Below are 14,097 nucleotides of genomic sequence, written 5' to 3'. Positions count from 1 at the left end.
CCCCACTCTCATGATGAGCAGAGCAGATCTATAGGTCTGTGCTGTGTGTGATTCATCGCTGCAGGAGTGATCTAATGACATTGAGCCTGCTGCACTGAGCCACAGATGACTTTATATCGCCACATGCCTTCTTTAGACATACATCCAGGGCCGGACTGGGACTAAAATTCAGCCCTGGCATTTGAAGTTACACAGGCCCACTAGTCACATGGTGACTATATAATATCTTTGTACACTTGTAGTTTACAAGAAGTGAGGAGATTAACACGACTATATAACATGTAGTCATAGCTGTGCCCAGTATTTCAGCTCAGTCCTATTTATTGCTTTTAGGTACAGTACTCCTCCCAAATCTCTGTCCCCTTTTGTATGCATGATTCCAGAATTCCTGGCAGAACTGCTCTCTATTGGGCAACCAGACCCCCTGGTCATAGCTGCCCCTATCATACCTCCCAACTTTTGAAGAAGGGAAAGACGGACAAAGACTGCGGCGCGCTCAGCGCGCCGCTGCAAATTTTTGGCCACGCCCAGTCACACCCATTTCACAACTAGTCACACCCATGTCCACACCTAATCGCACCCATTTAGAACTGCTGATCACACTGACTGGTACTGAGGGCACAGTGGCTGGCATTATGGGCACACTGACTGGCACTAAGGAAGAGAGAAAACAGAGAGAGAGAAAGAAAGGGGAAAGAATGAAAGAACAGAGAGAGAAAGAAAGAACAGTGAGAGAAAGAAAGAAAGATTAGAGAGAGAAAGAAAGAACAGAGAGAGAAAGAAAAAGAGAGAAAGAAATAAAGAAAGATTCTATAAAGATACTATAGCAGCCCGGCTCCCATTGTAGTGCCCACCTGAGCATCCCGGTGCAGGACCTATCATGATCCGCTCACATGGCCGACATCCCCGATTCCAAGGCGATCCTGCTGTCTGCGCTGTCGGAGGAGGACAGGGTGATGGATCTGAAGCATTCCTGGTTCCGTCACAATCTCCTCAAGAAATTATCTCATTTCCGGTCAGCTTCCAGCACATCACTTCAGGTGGAACGTCATGTGTGTGTTTTAAAATGCTCCTCGGGGCTCCGCCGAGGACTCCTGTGTCCGTGGGAAAAGCCCGCTTTGTATGCTTTGTACACACTTGGCTCCTCTCCGTACATCCCGTACACATATGGCTCCACTCCATACACACACGGCTCCACTCCGTCCACCTCGTACATGCGTGGCTCCACTCCGTACACCTCGTACACACGGCTCCTCTCCGTACACCTCGTACACGCGCGGCTCCGTACACCTCGTACACGCGCAGCTCCTCTCCGTACACCTCGTACACGCGGCTCCGCTCCGTACACCTCGTACACGCGCAGCTCCTCTCCGTACACCTCGTACACGCGCGGCTCCTCTCCGTACACCTCGTACACGCGGCTCCGCTCCGTACACCTCGTACACGCGCAGCTCCTCTCCGTACACCTCGTACACGCGCAGCTCCTCTCCGTACACCTCGTACACGCAGCTCCGCTCCGTACACCTCGTACACGCGCAGCTCCTCTCCGTACACCTCTTACACACGGCTCCGCTCCGTACACCTCGTACACACGGCTCCACTCCGTACACCTCGTACACACGCAGCTCCTCTCCGTACACCTCGTACACACTGCTCCGCTCCGTACACCTCGTACACACGGCTCCGCTCCGTACACCTCGTACACACGGCTCCGCTCCGTACACCTCGTACACACGGCTCCACTCCGTACACCTCGTACACACGCAGCTCCTCTCCGTACACCTCGTACACACTGCTCCGCTCCGTACACCTCGTACACACGGCTCCACTCCGTACACCTCGTACACACACGGCTCCGCTCCGTACACCTCGTACACATGGCTCCGCTCCGTACACCTCGTGCACACACGGCTCCGCTCCGTACACCTCGTACACATGGCTCCTCTCCGTACACCTCGTACACACGGCTCCGCTCCGTACACCTCGTACACACGGCTCCTCTCCGTACACCTCGTACACACGGCTCCGCTCCGTACACCTCGTACACACGGCTCCGCTCCGTCCACCTCGTACACACGGCTCCGCTCCGTCCACCTCGTACACACGGCTCCGCTCCGTACACCTCTTACACACACGGCTCCGCTCCGTACACCTCTTACACACATGGCTCCGCTCCGTACACCTCGTACACACGGCTCCGCTCCGTACACCTCATACACACGGCTCCGCTCCGTACACCTCGTACACACGGCTCCGCTCCGTACACCTCGTACACACGGCTCCGCTCCGTACACCTCATACACACACAGCTCTGCTACATCCACACTGTAAATCCTGACCCCACACATACTTACCTCAACCAGCACCATGACAACAGCAAAGCAGAGTCTTGCAGACGGTAGAGGCAAGGCTGAGCGCACAGGACCTGTGATGAGGTCACAGGAGGGGCGGAGTCAGGGGTGACATGATCGGGGGTCTGGACAAAGGCTCCTGATCATGTGACCCCCTGACTCCTCCCCTCCTGTGACCTCATCACAGGTCCTGCGAACAGAGCGAGCAGGCAAGCGAGTGCGACGCTGTGAGTGGCTGCGGGGGGGGAGGGGGTCTCATCTCATGCTAGGGCGTGGCGGCTTATCTCCCTGCAGTGCGGGAGGAACTTGAAACTATCACTGCCATGCCCGCAGAGGGCCGGCGGCAGGAGCAACAGTGGCCGCAGCAGCTGGCAAGCGGCCCACGTGACAGTGGCCCAGCGGGAAAATGCCCGGTTGGTTATATTGCCAATCCGGGCCTGCATACATCAGATGTTTGTCATGGATTTATACCAACAAGGTGTCATGGATTTATACCAACAAGGAATGATGCATTGCTGAACTGTATGATGAAAACCAGAAGACCACATAGGAGTAAAACGTCCATATTTATATTAAAAATATACAAATTTTATTAAACATATATTATATAAGTGACAGTATATACATATATATACACAAGGATCAGGTAATGATGGCCAAGGTCACTTTACAAGGAATGTGCTAAGCGCTATAGTGCCACAAAAATCATAGACACAGAAAGTAGGGTAAAAATCACCAGCAATGTCCGTTACATGTGCATGAGAAAATACGCTGGGATACAATAAATTATTTATGCATAGTGCTTACCCATTTTGTGTTAATCAGGACCCGAGCCTGCCGCCACCGACACTCGTTTCGCTGCACTTTATCAAGGTGCGGTGAAACACGCATCAGTGGCGGCAGGCTCGGGTCCTGATTGACACAAAATGGGTAAGCACTATGCATAAATAATTTATTGTATCCCAGCGTATTTTCTCATGCACATGTAACGGACATTGCAGGTGATTTTTACCCTACTTTCTGTGTCTATGATTTTTGTGGCACTATAGCACTTAGCACATTCCTTATAAAGTGACCTTGGCCATCATTACCTGATCCTTGTGTATATATATGTATGTACTGTCACTTATATAATATATGTTTAATAAAATTTGTATATTTTTAATATAAATATGGACATTTTACTCCTATGTGGTCCTCTGGTTCTCATGATTGTATTCAGGAGTGTCCTATAGGGTGTCTGCATTATTCTATTATGGCTGCTGGTTGGTTTGGTATCCCATTTGTTACTTCGCCTTTTTTGGTCTGTATTTATTTATATTGCTGAACTGTATGTAGTATTTCACAAAGTTTGCATCACAGCATAATGTTGTGTATTAGGGTGCCGCACATGGGCACAGACAGTACCTAAGATTCTGCATTATGGCACTCTATCTCTGCACATGGCTTTGCCAAAAAACAGTATTCATTATCATCGTTCAACGATCTTATCTACTGTAAAAGTAGAGTATTTCCATGGTTGCAATGACTGAGGTATACAGGAAGGTCGAGGGTTCTTTTCAGATAAGTTTTAGCTTTATTTGCTCAGTGTTAACCAGTGTTATACTTTATATATTCATTTCTGGTAAATCCAAATCAATGCAGAGTCACAGATAAATGAAACAGGATGCTGGATAGTTTCTGACACACCCTTGGGTTAAAAAATGAATCTAAGTGTCTTTAACGCCCAGGATGTTTTTCAACACCCTCAGCTTCACATGTATCTCCCTGCTCACCACGTACATTATCGTGAGAACTTTGACATTTGTCATCTTTTGCAATTGTTACTCAACTAAATTCCAGTAAATCTTTTATTCTTAAAAGTAATATAATACTGATTTCGCAAAGAACTTTAAATGTGGCCTGTGGTGGAGTTAGGTCCCATGGACCCACCAGGAGAAAATAATTCCAAGGAACATTCCTCTATCCATACCAAATAATTCATATTCACTCTAATAGCATAATACATTTTGCTGATATTTTCATGCGCTTGCAAAAAATAAGATTATATTGTTATATGAAGTTAGAAAAATAAAGTGTTGCTTATTTCTAGAAACTCAAAAACCCCTAAACAAAGTTGGTAAGACACACGTGATCTGCTGTCAAAACCACATGAGGATTTCTGCTGCTGGAGCTCATGGGCACTGCTGCGGCTTGGCAATATCATTGTCGTTGGACTCAGGCTCATAGGAAATCCCTTTTGTCTTCTTGTAGACCAATCCTAATTGTCTTTTAGTTGAATATTACATGAAAAGGGTTGAAAACAACTCGGACAACCCCTTGTCAATCACTATGTTTTGCTGCTTTGCCCCGCGTAAAATAACATCTATACTCACCTCTAATACCAGCGCCATTCCAGCAGTGTTATCACGGTCTCTCCGGGGGATCACGTGACATTAGCCACAGGGATTGTATGACATAATCATTGGTCGCTTTGCTCTCCCCCTTTCAGACAAATCAAGACAGCCGGAGGAACTGAGAGAGCAGCCTCAGCTCTAACTTCCTCTGGATGTCAATTACGTCCATAGGGAGGCAAGTGCAGACAGCACTGATTGGCCGCATTGATTACATGATATAACAATGTAATGCAATCCCAGGGAGAATCTTTTTCGACACTGCTGGAACGGCGCTGGCAGCAGAGGTGACTATGAGTGTTATTATTTTATTTTAGCAAAACATGGGGATCCAGAATTGGTTGTCCAAATAGTGGACAACTGGCACAACCCATCATGACATGGTATGTGCCATCTATGTCTTTACATATGACTACAGGTAAACGATTTAATTGTCTTAAAGGGGTTGTCCAGCCCAATGCAAACTTTTGGCAACCATAGCAACTTGTCAAATTGTAACAATGTGTTTTACACAATGTTAGTATTCTATTAGACTCTGCGTGCCTGATAAAGTCATCATATGACTGCAAATATGCAATCTGCAAAATTACGGTCGTGTACTAACTTCTCATTTGTAAAAGAAAATTGAGAGAAGCAGATATGAAGTCGGCACATGACCGTAAGTATTCTGCTCTGCTTGCCAGATTGAGTGGCAAGTATGTAACATTATTCTCATCCGTTTCTGTCAATGGAAAGATGAGAAGCTAGTTGGAGCATGATTGCAACTATTCGGCTTTGCTTGCCAGTTCGATCGGTTGTCGCATGACTGCAAGTACATACATTGCATACTTGTGATCATGTGATAACCACTTGAACCGGGAAACACAGCCGAATCCTAACAGTATGCACAATGCACTCTCTCAGGATTCAGCAAGCTACAGAGCTTAGCTTTAGGATGAACAACCCCTGTAAGCAACTCGGCAGCGTGAGAGTTAAATGGAACATTTAGTCTACATGATAGGTGGTAAATAAGCTGACAGGGAGTCCTACTTACATTATACATGAGCGCACGGTAAAATATAATGTACAAGTATAGTTGACTACATCGCTCATGTTACATAATAGAAACCTGCCGATGCTTTGCCTCCCGGTCCTTTAATAGAAGACTATATTTAGACAGCTTATCCACAGGCAATTATATCAGCGTGTTCATCTGTTTTGAGATGATTATAAAACATTCCAGGTAAACCATGGCAAAGCGAGAGCGGCTTGATAGATTTGTATAAATACATAATTGAAGGTTGCGTGCAAAAATGTGACATTTCTTTTATTTTCGGCACTCCAAAGATGCTATTTCAGAATTAGTTACCCCCGCAAAGCAATTAGTCTGAATGAGCCGTATGCTGGTATCTCTCACTCACAAAAGTTCTTCTATGAATTCAACTTGTAAGCGCGTGTTGGAAAAGAGAAAAGAAAAAAAAAGGTCTTTGTCTTGGCCAAAAATAGGTTCTGCCAAATGTTCGGTTGATTTATTATACAATTTCTTTTGCTTTTACAATTGTATTCCCTGCACAGAAACATCAAAACCCACTTGGCTCGGTTTCCAGGATTTGTTAACTGTGTAAATGTGGCATGTTTTTTTTTTGTAATGGGAATTTAACGCCTGGCTGTGTTTTACACCGGGTTCCTGTCTTTCCAGTTGATTTTGGTGTGAGTGCCCAATTGGACAGAACGATTGGAAGAAGAAACACATTTATTGGAACGCCATACTGGATGGCACCTGAGGTCATTGCTTGCGATGAGAATCCAGACTCAACATATGACTATCGGGTGAGTTTTTCTAAGAAGTCACATTTCACAGAGGAAGCGCATTGCGATTATGTTTAAAAAAAAAAAGAAAATCTTTGTGTCATTAGTCATCTCCTATTCTGATAAACACTGGACTCACCAGACTTTCCTAAAGGAAGTATGCTGACTGTGTAAGAATCACTTCCTAATAGGTTGCTGGGGAAGAGTTATTGTTCATTCGCTTCGCGCACCCCCAGGAATTGGGAAAGCCAGCTGTTCATACAAATCCCTATTGTCCTTTACTCATCTAGCTGGTTAGAATTGGGAAATATTCCCCGGCACTATTTTTAAAGGAATTCACTTAAGCGAAAAGAAGGTAACAAATAATATTAACACAGCTGCTCAAGAAATGGAAATAGTTTAAAAAGTAGGCAATATCTAAAATGCATCCATGGACTCCACAGCCAAAAATGGTGCCAAAATCAATGATCATAAGAACACGGGGGATACATAAAAAAATGGATGTGCAAGAATCGCACATTGTGAAGTTTCCACAATCCGTGATGGCTTGGGGAGCCATGTCATCTGCTGGTGTAGGTCCACTGTGTTTTATCAAGACCAAAGTCAGCACAGCCATCTACAAGGAAATTTTAGGGCACTTCATGCTTCCCTCTGCCCACTAACTTTTTGGAAATGGAAGTTTCATTCTCCAGCAGGACTTGGCACCTGTCCACACTGCCAAAAGTACCAATATTTGGTTTACAAACAACAGGATCACTGTGCTTGATTGGCCAGCAAACTCACCTTTGAACTGTCAAAAGGAAGATGAGAGACACTAGACCCAACAATGCAGATGAGCTGAATGCTGCTATCAAAGCAACCTGGGCTTCCATAACACCTCAGCAGTGTATAGGCTGATCGCCTCTATGCCACGCCGCATTGACCAAGTATTGAGTGCATTTACTGAATATACATTTCAGTAGGCCAAAATTTACAGATTTTCAAATCATTTTTCAAGCTGGTGTTATAAAGTATTCTAGTTTACTGAGATAATGACCTTTGGGTTTTCATTGGCTGTAAGCCATAATCATCAACATTAACAGAAATAAACACGTGAAATAGATCACTCTGCTTGTAATGACTATATATTACATGAGTGTCACTTTTTGTATTGAAGAACTGAAATAAATTAACTTTTTGATAATATTCTAATTTTGTGAGATGCACCTGTACAGTAATTAACACACCCTAAGAGCCCCTTTTCAGCTGTGTTCTTGCTCGATCAAATATAAGGGCCCTTTGTAGTCCAATAGCGCATCATTATGCACAATTTCACATGTTTTAGCGGTGGTAGTGTACCCACTCTCTCTTAGGCCTTGTGCGGCTGCACAGGTAGCGTCTATGAAATGCCCGCCCTCGCATTGTAGCCAGTAAGTGGTAATAAATACACTAAGTACTTTGAACGCTCCCATTGTAATGGTTCTCTGTACATGACAATTTTTTTTACAATTTTTTTCAGTATTACATTTTATTAGTATATGAAAAAAGCAATTTTAGACATCAGCTTTGATAATATAATTGAACATATGAGTGAATCAGTATATGATATTGGACTGTGTCACTGAATTTCCATGTAATAACAGCAACAATATAGATTATGCTTCTTTTCCACAGAGTGATCTCTGGTCTTTGGGAATTACAGCCATAGAGATGGCAGAAGGAGCTCCACGTAAGTAGGACACAGGCATCCTGGAGTTTTTACACAACATCCTAGATATTACTCTAATATTAGCAATATTCCTCAAAGCTTCAGAGTTAGGCTACTTTCACACTTGCGGGTTTTTTTTGCGCTGCGCAGCGTGCGCAGTGCAAACGCGCATAAAAACCGCATCATGCGTTTTTATGCGTTTTCTTGTATTTTTCGCTTGGTTTTTGCCAAAAAATGCATGCTTTTTTTGCACTGACCATGCGCACGTCAGCGCTCCCATAGATTTTAATGGGTTTTTGGGTGAATTTCGTGCGCATTGCGTGCGTATGCGTTTTTTTGAGACAGGTCGGACACACAAAAAATGCAACAGGATGCATTTTGTGCGCCAGGGCGTACATTACAAAAAAACAACATGCGCATACAAACGTGTACAAACGCATGACAATGCGCACGACAATGCGCATCCACGTAAGTATAGGACAAACGCATGCGCATTTAAGCGCAAAAACGCAAGTGTGAAACCAGCCTAACTCAACATTTTAAGAAGGTTAAAGCAAAATTCAATGTTACTCTATGGAATGCTGTTTAAGGATCTTATAACATTTCTGTACAAATAAGTGTCTAAAATAACTTGCCACCTTTTCATATCATGTAATTTAAAAAAAAACAATTAGAATGCTATAGCTTATTAAAAAAATGTAGTAATCTTAGTGATCTCCTGCAGTTCCCATGCTTCCCGGGCCCATGCCGGTCTCAGTTTCTCTGGCTACACCAATGTCTATGGCCACATCACCATTACAGTCAGTGACAGACTGCAGCAGTCACACGTCCATGTCAGCCATGGAGCAAGATGAACAGAGACTGGTGTGTGACCCAGAAAGCATGGGAATGACAGGGGATTGGTAAGAGGAGTATAATTTTTTATTATTTATAGTATTCCAACTGTTTTATTTTTTATCTTCTTTTTTTATAAGTAGATGATTGGATGACATTTTTAAAGGGAATCTGTCAGGAGATTTTAGCTTTGTAATCAGAGGACAGCATAAGGTAGCAACTTAGACAACGATTTCACCGATGTGACACTTATTTGGCTGTGTGCTGTTTCCATACTACGAAGGTTTTATCATCAGGAGATTGTCACTGCCCGGACTGATGTGCATGTGAGCCCTGGTCTGACCACGCTCCCTCCTCTGATAAGTAGCTCACTGTCTATAGACAATGTGCATAGAGAGAGTGTGGTATGTGCAGGAGAGTGTGGTATGTGCAGGGTTAATTTTTTGAGCTCTGGTACATCTTAAAACTCTGTGTCACATCTGCTTCACCCGGTAAACTATGTGACACATCGCTGGAATCATTGTCTCTTTTCCAACATTATGCTTCTCTCAGGTGAGGAAGCAAAAACCTGATGACACATTCCCTTTAGTCTGTTTGCTCACAGCGGTCACTAGAGAGAGGTTATCACAAATTGTTTCTTTATTATATTTAACTTAATACTAAAATATTAAATATTGACCCATTAATCCTACTGTATCGCATGGCATAAAAAGTGAGAAGTCTATAAAGAAGTCTTCCCTTTGTGTACATTGAGCTCAGTCCAGGGCCCCTCTTCATCATCTTTCTGCAGCAGGAGCCTCCCCCCTCTGCTCTATCTCTTGTAGGACTCAGAGATTGTTAGGCTATGCAGTATAACTAAGCTTGCTCCTCGGAAATGGAACAAATCACTCCCCATGTTCTTTTCAGGATTTTTAAAAACCGTCTTGGGGATGCAGACCCAAAACATTAGGGGCAAAATTATCACCAGTTCAGTTGCATCATCCTTTGGTTGGTTTAGTGTTTAGTTGTGGAGCAGGATGGCAGGATGTACTGTAATTGTTTGATACTATTCCTGGGCAAATAATTTTCTGTGGAAAAAAACAAAAACAAAATTTAGCAAAATAAACAAAATAGTGATTGAGAATAATAATAAATGTAGTACTAAATAATGAATACATTCTGTTGTGGTTACACGATATGCTTGCACAATAGTTGAAGCTAAAGGAAATGGAAGAGTTGGAATGGATAATGTTGGCTAGATTGTGGCATTATTGTACCTGAGAGCAAAAGTCGCAAGCTAATAGAAAGTGGTAGAAATCTGATCGGTAACATTTACTGTAATAAAAGAATCTGTTGGGCAGCTCCTAACGTGGAAGAGTCAGGGATTTCAGAGAACTCGACGCACAAGAAACATGATGTACACCGCACTGGGAGGAATTCAAGGTCTTCAGTTACAGGCGTTGTGCAAAGACTGTACTGTATCTAATAACCTCTCTACAGGATAAATGATAAGTAGGTGTGATCACTGGGGGTCTCACCCTTGGTAGTCCACTAATCATAAGATCGGTGATCCTAAGTCCACTGAATGGAAAAGATCCTTGTCAACCTAAATCTATTTGTTCGCATATTGTACACAGACCCACTCGTTTCAGATATATTCTTCCCTTTACATTAATCTTGACATTTTTATTTGACAAGCTGCTACAGAAAGAAATTAGTCAAAAAAATAATTAGCCATTACCAGCACAGCTTGATCATTCTGTAGGATAAGATATAGACGTTTTGGCAGCAAGTACGTCTCCGACAGTTCAGTAATGTATGTTTCAGCATTTAAATTACAAAAAGGGACAATCTAGCCGGCTGTCCTCGGAATGGTCCTTGGAGATAATACTTAAATGTCAAAACATTTAATCCAAACATTTTCCATTTGAACTAAATTGTGACATTTCTAAAATGTCCTTCTGGGATATCCAGTGCTCCGCTGACTGTTGATGCCATGATGGATTTTACGCTTTCAGAAAAAAAAAAGCTTCTCCATTGATGGTAAAAGACAGTTTTTAAGATTGGCTGTGAAAGTGCTTTTTTTCCTTATATAAATATAAGTAGGAGAAAAATATTGGAATTGTGTGGCTTATTGGTCATTATTGAACTACAGGGTGGGCCATTTATATGGATGCACCTAAATAAAATGGGAATGGTTGGTGATATCAACTTCCTGTTTGTGGCACATTAGTATATGGGAGGGGGAAAACTTTTCAAGATGGGTGATGACCATGGCGGCCATTTTGAAGTTGGCCATTTTGGATCCAACTTTATTTTTTTCAATGGGAAGAGGATCATGTGACACATCAAACTTATTGAGAATTTCACAAGAAAAACAATGGTGTGCTTCGTTTTAACGTAACTTTATTTTTCTTGAGTTATTTACAAGTTTCTCTTTGTTTACAGCCATTTACATGTTGCAGAAGTTAACAAGTGAGGAGCGGATAGAAATTGTGTTGATGTCTGGTGGACGCAGTACCCGGGTCATTGCAGCAGATTTCAATGCAAAACACCCTACATGCAAGAAAACTGTCACCATTCCCACTTTATTTAGGTGTATCCCTATAAATGGCCACCCAAAAAAGTTTGCCTCATCACTGAACATAATGTTCTGTGTAAACTGAGGGTCCAGTGCCAATTTTTGTTTTGCCCATTCTGCAAATTCAGGGCGCCAATCTGGGTCACCATCCATTCCCATTTTATTTAGGTGTATGCATAGAAATGGCCCACCCTGTACAACTCTAAATGCTAGTTAATCCCCTATGCTATGTCCATTATGACAGATGTAGATGTTTTATGACTCTATAGATAATAAGGTGCCCATGTTAGTCAGACCTTGCATTTTCTTACTACAGTTTCTTGCATTGCCGCTTTACGAAGATGTCCTGGAACCTGCGTGTCTTTGGTGTGCTCGAAAAATATGTTTGAGTCCCCGTGACTGCATGTCTCGTAGCTGTTTGACAGCAGCAATACATGCACCAATTGCCTATCAAACAGGCTATCCATGCATGCCCTGAAGCTGCCGAACAGCCACGAGACATGAAGCTGCAGGGACACAAGCATATTTTTAAGCGCATCGAAGAAACTCTGTTAGCACACGAGCATGCTCGTATAACGCCTTATCCCAACATGTTCGATCATCACTAACCTCTACCAGTGCATCTTCTACCTATGAAACAAGACGCCATCAGGGTGTGGAGATAGAAGCAATGAGCGCCACGCCCTCATAACTATTGATTGAAGGTGATGCTAGAAGCTGTGGGGAAGCACTGGTGTCACTCAGCTTGCTTTAATCTGTGCTCCCTGACCACGTCTTGTATCCAAGAAGATGCAGAGGATATAGAAGCAGAGAGCCGGCGCTGCACTCACTTCTCCCACAGATTCTATCACCGTGGATCCACCATGTTCATTGAGAGGAGATACAAGAAACTTTAGTAAGTAACTGCAGCACTGCCCACTGATGATGTCCTGTTCCAGGAGGGATGATGAACGCTGCATTAAAGTGAGCGCAGCCCTGGCCTCCTTTGACATCCCGTTTGAGAAATGTTTGGTGCAGTAAAAAACACCTTTAGGGATTAGCTATATAGAGAGAAGTGTAAGGTATTGTATAATAAAGCTAATTACAAAAGTGGTTAGGATGTAAAGATGGATATTTAGGTACCGGACCAACCCTTTAATATTTTCTATACTAATTGGTAATGTAAACCTTTGCTATGGCTTATAGTGAATGTCCATTCTCATTTTAGAGTTTTATCTAAAAATGTTCAAAATCCTGCACAGAATAATATACTGTATCTTTATAGCAGTCAAGCTCTGTATCTATGATACAGATTTCCAAATTTCCTATATTGACAAAGATTTAAGGAGAGTCTGTCGCCACTAAATGACTGTTCACACCAAGTATAGTCGCTCAGTGCACTCTTGGTGTGCACCTAGTTAATTTGCCTCTATCTCCACACATCTCTCTTCCTTGGTTGGCAACTCTGGCTTACAGAAGCCAGATAAGGCAGATCTAAACAGAAAAAAAGTGGGTGGGAGAGTGCCCTGAAGTGCTTGGTCAAGGGCCTGTGTTTGGTTTCAACAGTTATTCTGTGTTGATAGACTCTCTTTAAAATATAGCACCTTGGTTTTCCTCAGTCACCACTAGAGGGCACTTTGGAGATTACTGTGCAGTGTTACACAGTGAACTCAATGATAATGTTATTCAGTATGCTCCTAGGCTCCCTCTAGTGGTGACTTTAGGTAGCTAGGTTTTTAACTCTGGGATTATGCCAGGTATTTTGAGCTTTGTGTAGTAAAACTGGTGAGGCAAATACTATAAATATATATTAAAAACTAATCAGTATAGAATTTAGGGCCTAAATCAAATGGTGTTAAAGGGCAAGTATTCACTTTAAGTAACAATGCTTATGTCACATAAAGAAACAAAAATGTCCATCTCTGATAATCTAGGGCTTCTCCAGGACTAAAAGATACTGTTCAATAAAGATACAAAACAGCAGCAACATTTTGCACCTGGGCTCTAATTTCTGGGACCACAGTTCCAAATAATCCTGTATTTCTTTGCATTTGCTCATTGAAAAATAACAAAATTGAGAATTTCTTGGAATAAAATGTGTTGTGGGCAGATTCACAACACAATGTCCAATAAAATGGTAAAGTCATGATTTCTACTGCAATTTTTTTTACCTCCAAGGAGGACACTTTTAATGAATCAGTCCCATCAAAATTGTTTTCCTCTTAATATATTGCAGTCATCATATTATATAGCACTGTGTACTTACAATTGCTCATTTTGCCTTTCCACCTAGTTAATTTTTCTCTTTTCCATTAGGTCTATGACATCACATAATTAAAAACAGACTACCTGAATCCTTCTAAACTCTATGTAGAAACAGGAGGTCAATGTTCCCTGAATGAGTCATAAGTCACTGCAAAAGAGGGGATTATAAATGCAGGGACAAGAGACTTCCTGTTTCTAGGTAGAGCAGAGAAAAGAGAAGAATTAACAGGGTAGAAAGGC

The 14,097-nt window shown here is 42.6% G+C and overlaps 1 protein-coding gene across 1 annotated transcript in view; it reads left to right on the top strand.

Annotated features, from left to right (window-relative positions):
• Window positions 1-14,097, top strand: part of NRK (Nik related kinase) — a 427,476-nt gene that overhangs the window by 188,988 nt on the left and 224,391 nt on the right. The window contains exons 7-8 of the mRNA XM_073543628.1: window positions 6,423-6,553; window positions 8,186-8,240. Of these exons, the coding sequence (XP_073399729.1) occupies window positions 6,423-6,553; window positions 8,186-8,240 (186 nt within the window). The remainder of the gene's footprint in view (window positions 1-6,422; window positions 6,554-8,185; window positions 8,241-14,097) is intronic.

The sequence above is a fragment of the Dendrobates tinctorius genome, unplaced genomic scaffold, assembly GCF_039654945.1.
Source record: "Dendrobates tinctorius isolate UK_male_01 unplaced genomic scaffold, ASM3965494v1 ptg000133l, whole genome shotgun sequence".
NCBI lineage: Eukaryota > Metazoa > Chordata > Amphibia > Anura > Dendrobatidae > Dendrobates > Dendrobates tinctorius.
Note: the sequence above shows the minus strand (reverse complement) of the source record. Positions and strands in the feature narration are given on the sequence as shown.